Source organism: Centroberyx affinis, unplaced genomic scaffold (genome assembly GCF_046629955.1).
Source record: "Centroberyx affinis isolate AG114_WGS23_722 - 3 ecotype Tasmania unplaced genomic scaffold, CSIRO-AGI_Caff_v1 ptg003356l_1, whole genome shotgun sequence".
In the NCBI taxonomy this organism is placed as follows: domain Eukaryota; kingdom Metazoa; phylum Chordata; class Actinopteri; order Beryciformes; family Berycidae; genus Centroberyx; species Centroberyx affinis.
This window is the reverse complement of record NW_027281350.1, coordinates 61,638-79,950: the sequence shown is the minus strand read 5'-3', so window position 1 is coordinate 79,950 and position 18,313 is coordinate 61,638. Positions and strand designations below refer to the sequence as shown.

The window sequence follows — 18,313 nt, the reverse complement described above, 5'->3', positions numbered from 1 at the left end:
AATGTGTGTGTGTGTATTAAGTTTGCCATCTCGTCAGGTTAGGCTGGAATTGCCTGGAGTCCTCCTATGATATATACCAGTGAATGTGATAGCACACAGAAATAAATACTGTAGCTTGATCTTATAGCGGCGAGTTGTCTTGAGTGTGAGAAAAGGAGAGAGAATCTTTGCGCAACATCAGTTGAAACTGTTTTATTAAAATTTCTGCATTAATAGGTCTCCATACCCAGAAGGAAAACAGTGAAAGTATTTCCTCTGATGCAATCTATGCAACAGTATTTTCCTTCCCATCTCAGCTCAGCGGGATTTCTGAATCATATGACAGCCAGAATCCCACAGTCCCTTCAACTGTAGGGCCTGCCTGTAGCAGCCATCTCATTCCACCATTATAATGCAATAAAATGCTCTAAACAAAGACCCAGACGCGGTCATTTTAATGCTATAAAAGCTGCTACAGTGCATTATCTTATGTCTTATCACACAATGAGTTAGGAATGTCCTCATGGTATCAAATTATGGTAAATAGCATCCCACAGTGCTGCTCCTTCATCTAAATACTGAGAACAGATGCCTCCTCCGCCCCATTCTTAGGAGGAGCTGGCATCTTGCCAGGAGCGAACACATTCACTGTGCACTGAAGAATACCAACACTCAACACTCTCTAAGCCCACATTCGACAGTCATCGCCGTGCCTTGAAACAGATGTTCGGAGCAAGTGCACAGGCTCTATTCCCCGTTCCTTTTTGTTATTGAGCTGCTACGTCATCTGATTTCTTTTGGCTTATTGTCTGGCCGTCGTGACTTGCCGCCCGATAGTGAGATTAAACCCGACTAAATGATAAACACAGCTGTGGCGGAGGAGGAGATATGGAATGTGTTCAGATTCTCCAGAAACTGTGACCCGACTGCTTTCCTTGTAACTTTTCCATGACGTTGCTTGTAGACATTCAGTCAGCCTGGTCAAGGAGCCAAGTCGAGTCAAAGCGACACAGAAGGGACCGTTCTAGACAACCATGACTGCAACCTTGACTTCATAGGCTGTGTTCCCTCTCCCATGAATGTCTGCAAACTATCCTTTCCCATATCTCGGGTGTATATGCGAGACTACAGCTGATGGTTTTACGGGCTTGCTGTTAACATGCAGTTATCAAATCAGTGAAGGACAAAAGGAAATGAGCAACTGGACCCAAGCTGTCAAAGCACTTGGCCTGGTGCAGTTGTGCATCTCCCATGTTGCTCTAACCGTAGGCTCTCTGCTTCTGCTGAGCGGATATAGGTCACCGAGTTAATTCACATCTCGCATCGCTGCTGCCGTGCCGGATAAATCTCAGCCATGAAAAAAAAAAAACAACACAAAACAAACAGAGAGAAGAGACTGAAGAGGACTGGCGGCTATCACCACTCACAGCCACAGCTTTAGATTACATCCCAATCTAACCCATCCAATCACATATAGAAAGAGGGATCCAGCCTTCCAGTTCTCCATGATTTACCCTTAACTATACAGCATTTGGGGCACCATTCAATCACTCCCACACAGATATAAATAAAGCATTGTTCTCAAGTGAAATGGAAGTTTCTTATACCAGTTTGATGCCAATAAATGTAGTCTAGTCTAGTCTAGTCTTGTTTATTTATATAGCCCTTAATCACAGTCGAGTCTCAAAGGCCTTTACAATACTATACTACATCATACATATACATACTACATATATATACTGTACCTAAGCCATATACAGTACTGTGCAAAAGTCTTAGGCACCCTAGATTTTTTATATAAATTTCTTAGAAGTCTTAGATGTTTATTTATTTTCTGCATTACTGTGTCAGTAGACTGCTGTTTATTGTAAATTTTTGATATTCAGAAACTTTTCATTTCATTAGTTTTGAAAGCATCTTCGCTTTATGTATATCTTTGGCATATGCCTAAGACTTTTGCACAGCACTGTACATACTTCATATACATTGTTTACTACATCATATAGATACTAACATCATATACTAGGCCTATATCATATACATCATTAGCAGTAGGGAATAGCTTCAAAAGAAATGTGAGGTGAACAATAAGAGTCAGGCATTAGATGAGTTTGAGAGAGTTACCTTCAAGCTAGTGGTTGGCACCCCAGATAGTGAAGCACTAGCCCCATGAAAATGTACAGCAGCTGAATTATAGGCTCTCTATGTGTTGAGTATGATTGACTTGTCAGACTGGCTGACTTTGTAGGGATAATTATGGGATCGAGAATACATTTTGCACTACCGAGCCAAACCGAGCCGGTACTAGGTTCATGCCTGCTGTTTATACAAAACCATATTTGCTGTCCGGAGGAATGTTGGACTGCAACATTAAATACATATAGGGTAAAGTCAATGTTAGGAGATACATAAGAGGGAAATGAGCTACACACCGCAGCATGTAAATGTGCCAGACAATGAGAGAGTGGGCTTTAAAACAAACAGGAGGTGAAAGTAAACTCATGCCGCCTGTGTCATGAAGGCGTCCAACATAAACAGAATGTTTCCAGGGTTATTTCTGATGTCTGGACCCAATCGACCGCTGCCTGCATTTCCAAATATTTCCTGTCCGCCGCATTAGAGCGTCCAAAGTGGTACTTGACTCATCATCCTCTCCTCTGTGCTTCTCACGAGAGAAAGAAAGAGATAATCTGTCAAATTCCCCGAACACAGCTCCAGTTGCTTTAGAGCGGCTGTGTCTAGTTGAAAGCATCATGTCTGCCCTTCTGAGTTTGAGCTATTCAACGCTCTGCTTTCACTGCTTGTTTGTGGAAAGCTTTAAAAATAGGGCCATGGCTCTAAAAGTTTAATCTCTAAATCATAAAAGAAGCTTGGTCGAATGAAAGCAAACTGACTAACTGATAGCAGGGCGCCCACTCTCACTTGAACAATTCAATGACTGTTCAATGACTGTAAAGGTCTTTTTTAGAGATATTCAAGCACTCAAAATTGGCAGGTTTTCCGTTAAGCCATGACTGGTAAAATTAGACTCATTTGACTTTGTTGTCAAGAAATCCTGGTGAAACCCTTTGAGAGGTGAGGCATATTGATGAATTTGGGTGATATATAGTATTTTAATAAAAGTCAAGTAGTTTCAAAGCCATCCATTCATTTTAAAGACTTTCAAGGCCTTGTTTTATTTTTCTGAAATCCAGAAACATTCAAGGACTTTTGGAAGTGTGCCCATGATATTTAACACACTTCCAAAACCGATCATCATATCAACAGTGTTTACACACAACATACTAGCCTCTTCCACATTCCAAGAGGCCATATGGTCCGTTTTACATCAAGTCAGCATTCTTTATCTGGCCTGGATAATTCGCCCCTGCAAAGCTAAAAGGTCAGTGTATTGACCCAAGGAACTCGATAACCCTCATTAGGAATCCTCTGCCTGAGATGCTGCAGCTGCATGCAGGGGGAGCGGTATGTTAGGGCTGCAGTACGGAGGGGAGTAACACAGGGGAGGCTGTGAGCTCCCTTCTCCTTCCCAATGTTGACAGAGAGAGAGAGAGAGAGAGAGAGAGAGAGAGAGAGAGAGAGAGAGAGAGAGAGAGAGAGAGAGAGAGAGAGAGAGAGAGAGAGAGAGAGAGAGAGAGAGAGAGAGAGAGAGAGAGAGAGAGAGAGAGAGAGAGAGAGAGAGAGAGAGAGAGAGAGAGAGAGACACTTCCTGCAGTGGCGGTCAAAGAGCTGCCTGTATCCCAGAGGTTGTGTGTGTGTGTGTGTGTGTGTGTGGGGAAAGAAAACATGCCCTCTGACCTCCCACGTCCCCAGTCACCGTCTGAAGCGTAGCCCTGCTTCCTGCTCTCAGCTGAGCCTGATGAAAAGCTACATTGAATATTTGACATACTTGTGGTGCGCTTGATTTAGGCTGCTTCACATGAATATGGGAAAAAAACAAGATCCACTATGCAAGACAAGAGGTAACGAGCATGTCCCCACTAGACCATTCACTCCAGTGCTCCATGCCAACACTTTAGCATACACTATGCTGAGTCAGCAACAAATATCGAAAGTGGAAAAAAAAGAGAACTTGTAGCACGTCTAAAAGGGAAAAGGTAAGTAATCTTAAATTATATGCGTCTAAGACAGTTTGTATTAAATATGATACAAAAATATTGTACTGTTTTGAAGAATCAGGGACTATTTTCCCTGTTTCCATAGGAACTGAAGGTGGTTAGGGGGCAAGACTGTGTACAGCTAAAAATCACTGCACAGGATGGATGAATACATGGTTGCTCACCTGAAATAGTTCTAAAAATAAACTTGGTTACAACAGTGTTATTGAGTCATTTTTTCAATCTAGTTTAACCTAGAGGCCATATGATAAAAACAACTTTATATTACTAAGAGGTCAGTTTTCTTACTTTGGATAATGCTAATGGCCCTACTATCACCCAGCATAGTGTAGCTAAAGAGTTAGCATGAAGCAGTGGAGCAAATGATCTCCCGAGGACACATGGATGATTTTGGTGTCTGTGTTCTCATGGGTAAATTCCTTGCTAGATATGGAACATGCATTTTTGGATTAGACGCATTATGTCTGAGCCTCATACAGTAAAATGAAGGCTTTACTGTACTACTGCTCTACTGCACAAAACTCCTAGAAAGCATTCCAAGCTGCTTATACTGAAATGTATTTACAGTTTGGGTGGAGTTGCTTCTGTTCTCAAATTTGATAAAAAAAATAAAAAAAAAACGAACAAAAATGACAACTGACGCAGAGCTTTGAACATTAATTTCAGAGGGGTTAGCCTAGATATATCTATCATAGCATGCAGCCCCTCCCTGACCCTGGGAAGGAGGGCAGCATACTGACTTTTAAGGAGAGCTTTGACGGCAGAACAATATCACCAAAACCACACAGCTTAATTACACAGTCGGCTATGGGATTAGATTATATATGTTGCTTGTTTGGCCATAGCCTCAGGGAACCGGCTTGGGAGTTGATCTCTTTTTTGTGTGTTGGAACAAGAAACAAAAGAAATAAACAAGAGTTCCCATCATGCTTTGCGTTCAAATTGAGTACAGGGTCAGTCTGTGCTAAAATGGCTAGTGGTTTGTTTTGGCTGTACTTCCTCTTTGAGGGGAACTTTAATGATATTGTAGTGTCCATTATGGACACAAACACACACTTATTTGTATCTTCAGGCGATGGATTACTACACAAACAAACAGACCAGATGGAGACAGCAGAGAGGATCCGGCACAGTGGTGGTCAACTGTTGAAACCGTTCCAGTCTCCCCAAAACTTAAACTGCACATCTAGCAAAGCGCTGCACTCCTGACCAGATAAAGAGACTGCCAAAACAGAGATGGAAACAGAAGTGACGCTTTCATGACAGTGAGAAAACCACAAAAATGAGCAGAGAAACTGTGAGCCCTGCGAAATCTCTAGAGTGACAGTGGCTTCTGTAAACAAGGGGAGTAAGCACTCATCAGCCTCCTCTCCCTTCAGCCCACCACCAAACTGCAGACGAGGCACTAAACTAGAGTTTTTTTGACTGAAACCTGACAGACTGGAGAATGATCGGCTCTGTCCAACATGAAAAATCACTCTAAAATAAGTTCTCAACAGTCAACATTTCAGTCCTTTTTTGGGCCTACTAGAGGACATTCTTCAGTCTTAAGTTCAATTGCTATATCTCGCTCTTTTCCACTGTCACTCACATTCTCCGTCAGGCTCATGAAGAGTGGGTACTAATCCTCTTTTAGGGCCAAAGGCTGGAATGCATACTGTCCTGTAGATAAGGAAGAGTCACAACACAGAGGCTCTTCTGTCTGCCTCTCCAAGGTCACTGCTACTGTGGTCTAGCTTCTCTACGCTGCAAGGAAAATAAGCAAACATGACGGAGGGGGGGAACGGCAATAAATGTCATCCAGTTTAAGGGCCTAAATGCTGCACAAGATTAATTGTGTTTTGGGGATAATGCCTAAAAATTATAGTCAGATATAGCTGATGGATTATGAAGGCTCAAGTTGTATGTTTTGAGATTAAAGTAGATAGAATAATGTGGAATCAATGATAGGCTTATGATTCATCTTTTAGATCCAGATAGCAGTGTCTGATTTAGAGCCCCAGAGCGCACAGCGACAGCATCCGCTCATATCGGCTTCCAATAGTTCACAGGAAAACACAAGAGGAGTGGGAGGAACTGAAACATTAGCTGCCAGAAGAAGCATTTTCCAGCCACAGACCGTGGTCCTGTTCGCAAAACAACACACTGACAGATTGTCCTGGACACTTCTTTATTGGATAGGAACTTTATGATGCCGTCTCATAGGCCAGAGGGGACTTTCTCCATGTAAGCTACACAAGTCTATGGTTGATGGGAGAAGCGCTCCTCGGCTGCAAGTCATCAAAATGAGCTTTGTAAGTTAAAAAGGCCGTTGTAAACACAGTTGTGGCACAGCGTTGTGGTCGAATACAGTACTATCCTCTACCACACACGCACATACTGTTCAACTCATCCATTTTATACATCTCTTCTAAGCAATTCCATGTGCTATGCTTCAGCTTCACTTCTATTTCAGCTCCCTCTGATGTGTGTATAGTTTGTGTGTGTGTGTGTGTTTTCTGTATAATGGCATTAGTTCTGGCTGGTGTGTTCCCCTTTGAAAGTCTCGTTAACAACAATATTACTACCCCATCTTTCTGTGTGTGTCTCTGTCAGGGCAAAACAGACCCAAAAAATGTGGGTTGTTAAAATATGCAGGCCAAGACAAGCTCCCTCTTGTGAGCCGAGCCAAGCTGTTCGTCATCAGAAACAAATAAGACGGCCAATATCTAGTCTATACGATATGTGGGGGGTAAAGCCTTGAAATAGCGATAACCACTATGGTTAGGTTGTATCTGTGTGCCAGTAAAAGAATATTATGTCAGCCTCTGATAGTAGACCACAGCGAACCTTCAAAATAACCAGCCTGGAGAGCTCACTAAAGCTAAAAGAGCACACAGTGGGGTCAGATTCGGTGTAATTACGGGTATCAACCGCTCTGACGTGTGATTTTTACGTGGCTAACATCACATGCTCGACAGACAACAGTCATTACCGACCGTGAAAATAATGTTTACTTGTATATTCTCCTCAAGGCTGCCTCAACCTTCAGCATGACTTACAGTGAAGCAGAGGACAAAAGCCTATAAAAATAATCTGAGCAGAGGGGGCGACTACACCCTGGAGACAGTGATTACCTCTGTGACCCGAAGCAACCTGCTGTTTGTCTGAAGTTGACATTTAGCTTACTTTGCTGAGTAGGCATATTGTCTGTTGACATGCCGTGTGAGCGTTGCTGATTGGAGTGTGTGTGCGTGTGTGTGTGTGGGAGCTGGCGGTGTGGAAGTGGCGTGCTGTAGCAGCTTCAGTCACTCACTTCCCCAAACGGCGCGTGTGACCTGAGCTCACTGCTGCCTCTGTGCGGGTGCACATGAGGCCAATGCGATCATTACCGCCGCACAATAAACGCCCTGTTGTCCAATCACAAGCTCGAGTGCCAAACCTAAAAAGGTCAAGAGATAGCCGGCGTGATAAAACGTGCGAGTCCAACAAAAAGGCTATTTAGCAGGAAAGAAAAGCAAGCGGTGACTCAGCTTCCAAGTAACTAACCTTTAAAGATTCACCTGAACAAGCGCTTCTCAGGTCTCAACAACAGTCTACTTAGTGAGGATTGATCCCCACTTGTCTACCTTGACAGTCATGAACAGGCATGTAGGACTGATCCCAGTGCAGCCATAACACTGGCTAAACACTGGCAGGAGTGTTTGGCAGAGACCTGCACCCTTAAAGAGAGGACAGTGAGCGAGTATCATCAACATAAGGAGACATGTCTCCCCTCTCCGGAGCCCACTCCACACACAGCTAAAGCCAGAAGCTCTCCTTCATTTATTTTCTCAGCAGCACCCTGCTTCCAAGAGCCTGGGGTCGGCACACCATGCATCCGACAGTAAGCAAGCAACACGCATACAGCTGTGGATTTTTTGTTTTGTTTTTTTTCATCCCGTTGAAACAATTACTGTCAGCTGTTTTGTTTTAAGGATCCAAATCCAGTAACCTCTAGAGACCGCTAATGCTGAGGAACCACCCCGAAGACTGAGCTGGCCATAAGCCTGTCAGACTTCACTGTAAGCCCTCAAAACAGACACTGAGCCCACAAAATGAAACCCAAACACTTCTCACTTGATAGTGTAAGCAGCTCACTTTTCTCAGGCACAAATACATGGGGACTCTCGCTGTGCGGCTGAGATCGGACTTGGCATGCACACTCCCACTTTAGCAGAAATCTCTGAGGCGCTTGATGCATAATTTGGTTACAAGTAATTACTCTGGTTAGGTTTCATCTTAAACTTGCCCATAGAGCTTGAAAATGTAAATCAGTGTGAGAAATTTGCTTTTTTTTCTTTTTCAGAGGGGATTTCTTTTTTTTATTTTAGTGGCTTTTTCGTTTCCTCTTCAGAGGCAAATCTATTTAACTATGAAATGCATGGCATATTGGCAAATAAACACTCAATTTGTACCACTAAGGTTAGCTTTTTTTCAATCATAACATACCAGATGTCTCCCACTTCTTTCCAACTGCTGGAAACTCGCAGCAGGCGTTACAGAAGAGGATGGTGTCGTTTTCCCCACTCTCTGTCCCCAACCAGTCTGTCTTGCACCCCTCCATTGTTGAGTCTTTTACGATAGTGGCGGCTTTAGTTTTTGTTGACACAGTGGTTTGAATGGGGTCTGCATTTTCCACAGCTTCAGGCTGCATGCACAGTTGTTTTCTGATCAAAAACCACTAAATTTTATTTTGCCCAGAACGTACTGGAAATCCCACAAATCACCCACCATGTCCCACAATGGACAGAAGTTGCATTCACACATTAATAACTGTGAAAAAAAAGGCTACTCTTAATTACTAGAGGCCATTTTTAATAAGCATTTCTGAACTTTCAAGGGTATTTCTGATGGGGCTAATGCCCCATAATCCATGAAAAAACCCAGTCCAGACCAAGCAGAGAGAGAGCATATATTCCTATAACTCTATACACAGCTCCTGCCCCGGGGCCAGTGACCGCAGATCATTTGCGTGACATGGAAGAGGTGCGTGCCTGTGGCCCTAATGTGTTTGAAGTGTACAGAGGTGCCCTGCAGCTGTAATGTGCTCCATTAAAATCCCTTCTTTACTACAATGGCTTGCAGAGTCGGCTCTGCTGACCCTCCTTTCCGTGTCACATTTCACTAAATATTTCAGATTTCAAGCTCTTTTGTAGCTCAACCTAACACATGACTTCTGGAAAGCCACTTACACTAAAATGCACCCAGATGAAGTCAGACGGAGAGAGAGAGGGAGAGATCTCAACACACACCACCACTGCAATGCCAAGAAGCACCTGCACATTTGTAAGGAACTTCATTAGCCTGTACAAGGAATAGTAGGATTGGGGTGGGGCCTTGTATCTGCAGTATTTCCTCAGGGAGAGAGCTGAGAAAATAATACCATCCTGAGAAGGCTCTATAGGCCTTTGTCTGTCTGTGACAGTCAAGTTCAGTCAAGTCTAAAAGACAGAGAGGGAGGGGGTGTCACCCAGTGTTTACTTTACCTCAGGGTCTGAGGACTGAGCATTAGGTGCCCAGGTGCTGCTCAGGTAGCTTCTGCTTAGTCAGACATAAAAACTTCACATAAACTTCACCCAAACGCCAATCACCCAATGGAGTTGTAACTGAGTATATGCTGTGTTTCAGAAAAATGTAGAATTCACAGCATGGACAAGCCTTCAACGGGTTGAAAGCATTTTTGGTTGAAAACTGATCTCTGCTTCAGCCAACCGTATCTTGCCGAATGACAGTTGAGTGGAATACAGCGATACCGATTACACCCTCAATCTGACACCAAAAATGTAGAGCACTACATTGTCATTTGCAAGTAACAAATTACTGTTTGCTTCCTCTTAAGTATTAGAATTTGATTGATCCAAAAACTTGGCAATTTGCTCTCCCTCTCCATCCCTCTAAGTTTTTCCATCATACTGGTACGCCAATTATTCTCAACGTACCGTATATTGTTCGACCTTTTGAATAAACTGCTTACGTCGAGGCTGTTGAAACTAGGTCATGTCTTGTTAACACCGTATTTATCTGCCAAAGTGACAAATACACAAAACACAAAACAGTAGTATTAAGTATGTCAAGTGAAGTATGTCATTTAGCATTTCTGAAAGAACAACTATTGAGCTCTCAGCAACACATGGTCTCATTAGCATTATTCAGGAATGGAGTGTATGAAGGTGTGATGGTCTAAGAGGCCAGACCTGGTAGGTTTCTCTGTCTTTCTTTAGTGAACATTTCCACTTGATAAAGAACCCAAAAAACATTCTACATCCATCAGAAATTATGGAGTAACAATTATGTTGTTGATTAAGGCCACTGGTTGCCACATTTTTTGTTTTTTGTAATTTCCTCAGACTTTACATGCCTGCCATATCCACTTACAGATGAAGAACAGCCCTAGATTCCTAAATTACCCTGGATACCCAGAATAAATTAAATTTACATGATTTATGCAATGTCTTCTAAATTTATATGTTTTTCAAGGTTCATAGTCACATGTCTTAACATATTTCCAACTTAACTACATAGGTTAGGTCAGAGAGAGAAAATGTGGGAAGGGCAAGTAAAAGGCAAAGCAACATTATTAGGCCACAATATGTTTTTAAATAGGAGTGTTCAGTGGAAAAAACTCCACAACAGTAACATAACAAAATACTTACCATGCTGTCACAAGTAAAGCAGTATTACTTCTGAAATGTACTGCATTTCTGTAGTATGTGACTTTTCAGTAGTAATGAGTCTAACATTGCTAGTGATCCCCTGAGTGCCTGGGTGGCTGCCAGCCAAGCATTAACCCAGACCAGACTCACTAATTGCTGCATGTTCAACTAACAACACATAAAACACTAATCTACACCACAGCCACCGAGACAAACACACTTTATGGACTATATTAAAGCAGAAGATCGTTCCCAACCTGTTCCAATTGAAAACAGCAGCTGATTTATGGCCAGGCTTGACTATCTGAAGATTTGTACTTTTGGGTAAGTCGTTGGGTAAAATGTTCCATGATAGAATTCAAAAGTCATTTCAAATAGTATTTTAACCGAGATCTACTAGACAAATACAGGAAGGAAACAGAGGCTACACATATTTTCATGATGGTGACATTCAAGAGTATTACCTGTGTTTCGACACGTCCATGCTGTAGCTACGATAACAACTTGAACTTCTCTATCCCGTCTGCACTATCTGTCACTGCCAGGCTGGATTTTTTGGGATTTTTAAACATAGAGCGAAGAACTAAATGCTCATCTTCTTGTTGTCAGCTGAGGCTTCATTTACAAAACAAATAGAACAATCAAGGCAAAAGACACTTGGGGCCTGAGGAGAGCTCTTACTTCAATGAAGCACAGTCCCCGTCACACGAGGCATAAACATTAATAAACACATATGTTCCCATTTACCCTCTAAAGACACACACACATACACACACTCACAGGCCTGAGCTTTGAGACAGCAGATTTATTTATGGGGTAGAAGAGGGTTTGCCGGGATATGCGCAAGTCTGGAAAATAAAGCCACGCTATTTCTGGCAATTGGAGACTGCTGAGTGCTTAGATCATTATTTAGAACCAGCTGCAGAGTCGGCTGTGGAGATGTGTGTCAGGGGGGCAGGAGTACTACAAAGTCAAGATTTACTGAAGCCTTGTAAAAAACAGGCAAGGGAACACGCGACTTACCCTCGCATGCCTTGACTGGGTTATGCTCTCTAAAAAAAAGACACATATTAGACACAAACAAACACGGGCATGCGGATAAGCACGCACGCACAGTTGGGGTTGGAAACAGGCAGCTCCGAGCTACATTATACAAAGCCTCACTGCGCTCATACAGCACTCGTCTGTCTACACGTCATTCACCTTGTAGATATTCCTGAGAGAGCCTCAGCACATGCGAGCCTCAGGGCTACACAGACAGACACAGACAGACACAGACAGACACAAACAGAGAAGGATGGCCTTGTAGATACTGAGGATAAGCTTACTAGAACATTCAGGAGAACACAGGTCATCTGACCCTGGCTGCCTGCTCTTCCAAGCTTCCCGCTTCCTTTAGTAATAATATGCAACATTTTAAATAAATGTCCGTTTACACAATAGTGATTTAGTCTATAGTCAGTTCATGAAAGCTTTAACATTTGCTGCCCGAAACACCCGGTGTCTGGTATCTCTTTCCCAGCAAAAATCCAAGGAAAAAGACGTCACAGTACTGGACACACTGTTTGATTGACAAGATGATTGGGGAAGTGCAGTGCAGAAACACCACAGCAATGACCGCTTGGGACCAAAGATACTTCCAGAATAAAAATAAAAAAGAGGATCTTGCGGCTTACCACTTTAACCTCTCCCTCTCCCTCAGCCCTACTCAGTGGGCACTGACAGCACCCTCCCACTGTCTCTGCAGCCTGTCGGGGCTGCTAACTTTAGAGACTGATTAATGTTTCTGAGGGGGGTGGACACACACACACACGGGCTACATGCCAGAGCACAAGGAAACCGGACCTGTCCACTTTCTCTCTCACTTCCTCACCCTTTGGTGGCGTTCCAGGGCGTCAACAATACTGAAATCAGCACAGCATAGATTCAAACAGGGGCGTTGTTAAGATTTCAGAACATCTGGGGCTCAGCCCAGAGGAAGTCACAGAACCATACTAGGGGGGTCCGGGGGCATCCTCCCCCGGGAGAAATTTTTTAAAATTTCAACAGCAAAATGCATCAGTCTGGTGTAATTTGACATGAACATACATGGGTGTAAATTAAGCAGCATAGTAAACAGCTTGAGCAGCAGTCTGTACAGGCCAACAGTGTACAGTACACTGTAGTCTGTCTGTCTCTCTCCTCAGGCCTGCCTCCTGAATTCTTCTCTTGACACTTATTTGTCTCCTCCCCTCATCTCTCTTTGTGTCCGTCTCCTCCTCTCTCTTGTTCATTTCAGGTTTTGCAAAAATTGAACAGAGACACAGTTATCAATTAATATATAAAACATCTATCATCTGTCTCTTTACTGTAAAAAAAAGATCCAATCCAATCGTAATCCAGTGAGTTATATGTAATCAAAAGTTATATTTCCATATATTTCACTACCTATATCACTATATTACTACAACCTAATAGTGAGCTACTTTGGTTTGTTTGTTACGTATGGAAACTTAACTTTAAGCATAACTCATTTTAAGAAGTAAGTTATTTAACCTGTGATGTCCTTCTGTTAGGAAGCTGATATTTTCAATGCAACATCAAAGATCACCATGAAAAGCCTAATCCATTCTGAATGGCTGGAGGAGTCTACCAGCATAGTAAAATATACAGAGGTACAAATTGAAAATTACATTTTTAAACATTTTCTCACGTATAATGGAAACAATGTCTTAAGTTGAAAATAATATAGATGTTTAATGTGAAGAGAATTAGTTTTTGCATTTAATGTTCAGCAGCCCACATAAGTAGACCTGAATGGGAGGATTCAGTAACTAACTGACTAACCAGCTGACTGGAGAGAAATAGTAACAGTTTACAGTGATCCAATGTTATATTGAAGATGTTGAGCTAAAAAAAAAACTGCTGTAGCTTGCAGGCATCTAACCATGAAGCTATCAAGTGTCAGTCCAAGCTAACGCTCCAGTGTCCATCTGGCCGCCTGTTAGTCAACTCTCCACCACACAGCTGCCTGATTTTTGCTGTCTTTCCAGATATGGATAATCAATCACTTGATTAAACTAACCTATAAAATATCTTACCTTTCTTCCTCTTTTGAAAACGTGAAGAAGATCCATAACCTGTCTTGTCTTTTCCTGACATTGTGTTTCCTGGCTGTAGCCCACCTTGCCTTCTCTGACCTAGACTAGGACCAACCGATTAAAACCATCCATAACCATAATGTAACAGTTAGCCTATTCCTTTAGTTCGACTCAAACTACACGATGACAGGTTGGCTGAGCCCCCTACCAAACAGACACACATAGCAAGCGGCGACAGGTGAGTTTGTGTCCCGGCATGTACCTCGATGCACCCAAAGCCGGGCTTCAAAGCTGGCTCACATAAAATAACCGGCCCGCTCTGACTACTAACTCGAATTTACCCCGCACTCTGTGGGGACAGATCTCTGTAGACAGGCTCACAATGGAGCGTGGATGGTGAGAGGCAACAGAAATCTTGAACAGTGTAAAACTTCACTTAGGACTACATATTAACTGATCAAAAATATTCAGGGCTAATTCCAAAATATTCAGGCTTAAGCCCCGAAAGAAAGACCCTGGCGACACCACTGGATTCATACAGCAATCCTAGTCATGTTAACACTGATTGATCTGATATGCAGAGTAGTTTCACCAGAACAGGTGAACTGGAACTCAACCTCAGTTAACCACTGCACAATGCAATGTAAACTGCATACAGATCTACAAACACACACCTCGATGATCCCTACTAGACCATTCTAATAAAAGCCAGCTGCCCTGTCCATTCATTGGCCTGTATACACATTACAGACAGCTGTGAGAGATAGGAACTGTGTGTTTACCTGAGCCGCCACAGAGATAGCTTATCAATGTTGATCATCAGAAAAACAAATTTGATAAAGTTGGATGAGGAGAAAAAAACAAAACACTCTCTCAATCCTGGCAAGTGACTGTTGTAACAAGGTTTAAGTAATGTCACATTCAAAAAAAGGAGTAAGAAGAGAGAAAAAAGGGAGCAGAAGTCTACCATCAATGAATAGTTTTGAGCCTGTTTTACACCACAAAATGAGTTCCATCTGATAAGCTTTTGCTGAGTCTCGTAGTGTCTCAGACAGCAGTGCTGCTGGTAGCCCAGCCCCAAACCCAAAAAGGCACTCTGGGGGCAGCTGCGTGTTCCAGTGGTTTTGGCTGGCCACTGCCTCATGTCACCACAGCGCACACACACACCCTTACATCGCACGCATGCACGCACACACACACACGCACACACACACACTCACACACACACACACCATTACAGCTCACTCATTCCAGCAGCCAGTCGGCGTGAGCCACAACTGGGTGTGGAGCGTGGCCTACTTCCTTTACTGTGTCCTCATATTCAACTCTGACTGGGCCTGGACAACCTGGAGACTGCCAGGAGTGGCAGTTTAATAATCTACTTATGTAAAAGTGAAAAGTAGCTCATTTACTCAGTGTCTGTTTTTTTATTTTTAAATAACTCGAATAACTAAACTTGAAAAAGCATGAAACAATACGATTCATTCAACAGGATTACGTTTGGCCAGTTTCTGATGCAATGTTTATGGTCAGCCTACAAAAATCTGTACTGTATTTAAAATGTAGCAAAGTACAATACTACTAAAACCCCCCAAAAAATACAAGTACACAAACAAGCTACTTGATTATATAAACAACAGTAAATGTAATTTGTTACTTCCACCCTTGGAGTTTGTACAGCTGCTGAAGGCATTGAAGAGTGTGGCCTGCCGAGGGAGATGGAGGGAAGAGACTAATCCAGAAAGACAAAATCAGACAACACTACAAGGTAAAGACAGGCGGACATATGACAGCAAAGCTAAAAGGACTGTCCCAATATGGCGCAACTATGTCTTACACTGCAATATCTCTCAATATAAATGGCAATATACTGTATGTGACAAAACAAAAGAACGATGCAGTGTTTCACTCAAACGCTTTAAACACTTTCAGAGGCTAACAAAGTGTTGTGAAGCACCAAGCATCAGCACATAAGTGCTGCAGTAAAGAGAGGGTTTAGTCAACTCTAACCACCATGGAGTAGGTCACAGTGGGGTCTGAGCATGCTCATGCCCAGCTGTGTTTATTTCTTAACCAGGAGCCAATCACCTTGCAGTAGTGCATGCTGTCTGCCTTTTGGCCCACTGACATACTGTGGTAATCTAAACAGACAGGCTGACCTAGAGGAGTGAATGGAAGACCCTGGAGAGGAGGATTTGCATTCTCCAACTACACTGCATTTGTACAGTGTCCCACATTGCTGAGAGGGGAACAAGCTGGACCTCAGAGAATAAAGTTAAACAACTAACGCCAATCGGCCGATAGCTACACAACAGCAAGCTCCATGGGAAAACTACTGACTCTAAGGGTGATTTAAAAAAAAAAACATTGAGGATGCTATGCCAGCTGATTTCCGCTTTAATAAAACCCACTGCGCCTTTAAGCAGTTTATCAGTCTGAACACCCTACCGACTACAGCTTTTCCCAGACACGGACTACAAATGAGCTGCTCTCAGTGGAGTGTGACCAATCCAGGTGGTGCACAATGCTATTTACAAGACATTTTGGCAGGGCTAAGGGCCTCAAAACAGACCTTCACATTAAACCCTGTGGGTTTTTTAGAGACGTGCGCACACAGAATTGATTTTACAACACCGCTTATACAGGCCGCTCCACGACAATTAACTAACCGATTCAGGGGAGGAAAGTGGTGGAGGCGTACCGTTTGGTATCATACTAGGAACTCATTATGGCTTTACACTGGGCCAACCATGCTGAGAGATGCTGAGAAGGGCTGCAGAAGGTACTGGACTGTTAACATTTAATGACTGCTTATGGATGATCAGCTGACAAACAAATAGGCGCTCTGTATTGGTGCATTCGGTGTGTCCAGCATTGCTGCTGACCAAAGGAAAGGCAGTACCTCTACTGGGTATAGATAAATAGACCCAGGCATTGTGTTAGGGGAGTGCGCCAAAGCCGGCCCCACTGTCACAAAGCGCTCTCTGTGGTTTCAGAGGAACAGCCGTTGGCTTGGGGGTGAGCCAGTGGGCCCCCCTCCAGCCAGTAGGTCTGGCCCCAGAACGCACAGAGGCTTGGACCCGATGTTCTGGGAACGCAATAGGCTCGACCTGTTTGGTATGGCTGAGCAGAAGCGCCGAGCCAAACCTCTTCATACCAAGAGCTATGTGGGGCAGTGGACTAAAGCAGGGACATCTAGATGGGAGAAAATGGTAATTTGTAGTTGACCTCAGCACACGCATCTTTGATTAACAGAGCATATTATTGCCTCAGGATGAAAGTACGGAGATAATCAGGGGTCGCAGTACTTAAGCTCTAAGCTCTGAGAAAGCACTGTGGTCTCTGTGCTGCTGGTTTTCATCTTTCACACGTCTCTGTGCAAAACACTTCATGCTACATTTGTCTCATCCATCCTGAACATTCACTTCAATTTTCATTCCTGCACACCAGTCACTCCAACCCTCTCCAGTCCTAAACCGTTCCAAGACAAGCATCATACCGAGACAAGCCCTCCAAGGAAGACGCATAATAAAACTTGAGCTGAACATTTGAACAACTCCTCTGCAGCTGCTCTCCTAAGCTTCTTTATGGGAGTTTGTCCGGCAGCCTTGCAGGTGAGCATTTCAGCTTACTCAGAAGATCAAAAACTGTTTAAGGGAGTGCCAAACTACCAAGACACACCCAGAACAGGTATGGGGAAAAGTGTGCCAACAATGTTTGGTGTTACTTTGAATTATAACCCACAACATGCAGCATACCTGAAGGATTTACAGGCTGTTTAATGCAACATCCCAAACACGTTGTATTCTCGTTCACTTAAATGCTCAGGGGGATGTGGCGACCCAGTAGCTACAGATCAGGCCTCACTGATTACAAGCACATATTTAATAAATCAACCTATGCAATCAAAGACTCGGATGCCATCAAGGATTACCTCTTGCTCTCAACAGCTGAAATCAAAGACATAGCTCATATCAAGACAAACATTGCTTCAGTTAGACAATCTGTTGGCATTTCTACCTGAGCAGAGGATGCCCTTGTGTCGGGCGCAGGAGAAGTCGTCGCACTCGCAGAAGCTGCCGTAGATCTTGCCGAACTCCGACTCGTAGCACAGACACTGGTTGCAGCTGCACTCCCCTCGCCCGCTGCACACCTGCTTGCCCTCGGCTTCCCGGCAGGCGCTGAGGTACATGCTGCCCGCCTCGCCCTCCTGGCACTCGCAGCGGGCGCCCAGGTAGCCCGGCTCACAGTGACAGGTCCCGCAGTTATAGGTACCTGCGAGGGGGAAGTCCAATTCATTCAATTCGAGAAGTGATTATTGATTTAAATGCATACATGGCTTACTCTGCCCGCAAACTACTCATGTCCAAAAAGTATGTATCTATTGTTTTGAGCCTTCTGGCCATTGTAGTGTTCAACAATTCTTAAAACTTTCAAAGTATTTCTAATAAGAAAGTTGTAT

General features: G+C 43.4%; 1 protein-coding gene across 1 annotated transcript in view; it reads right to left on the bottom strand.

Moving 5' to 3' along the window:
* Positions 1–18,313, bottom strand: part of itgb5 (integrin, beta 5) — a 44,199-nt gene that overhangs the window by 8,933 nt on the left and 16,953 nt on the right. The window contains exon 11 of the mRNA XM_071538830.1: positions 17,872–18,126. Within this exon, the coding sequence (XP_071394931.1) occupies positions 17,872–18,126 (255 nt within the window). The remainder of the gene's footprint in view (positions 1–17,871; positions 18,127–18,313) is intronic.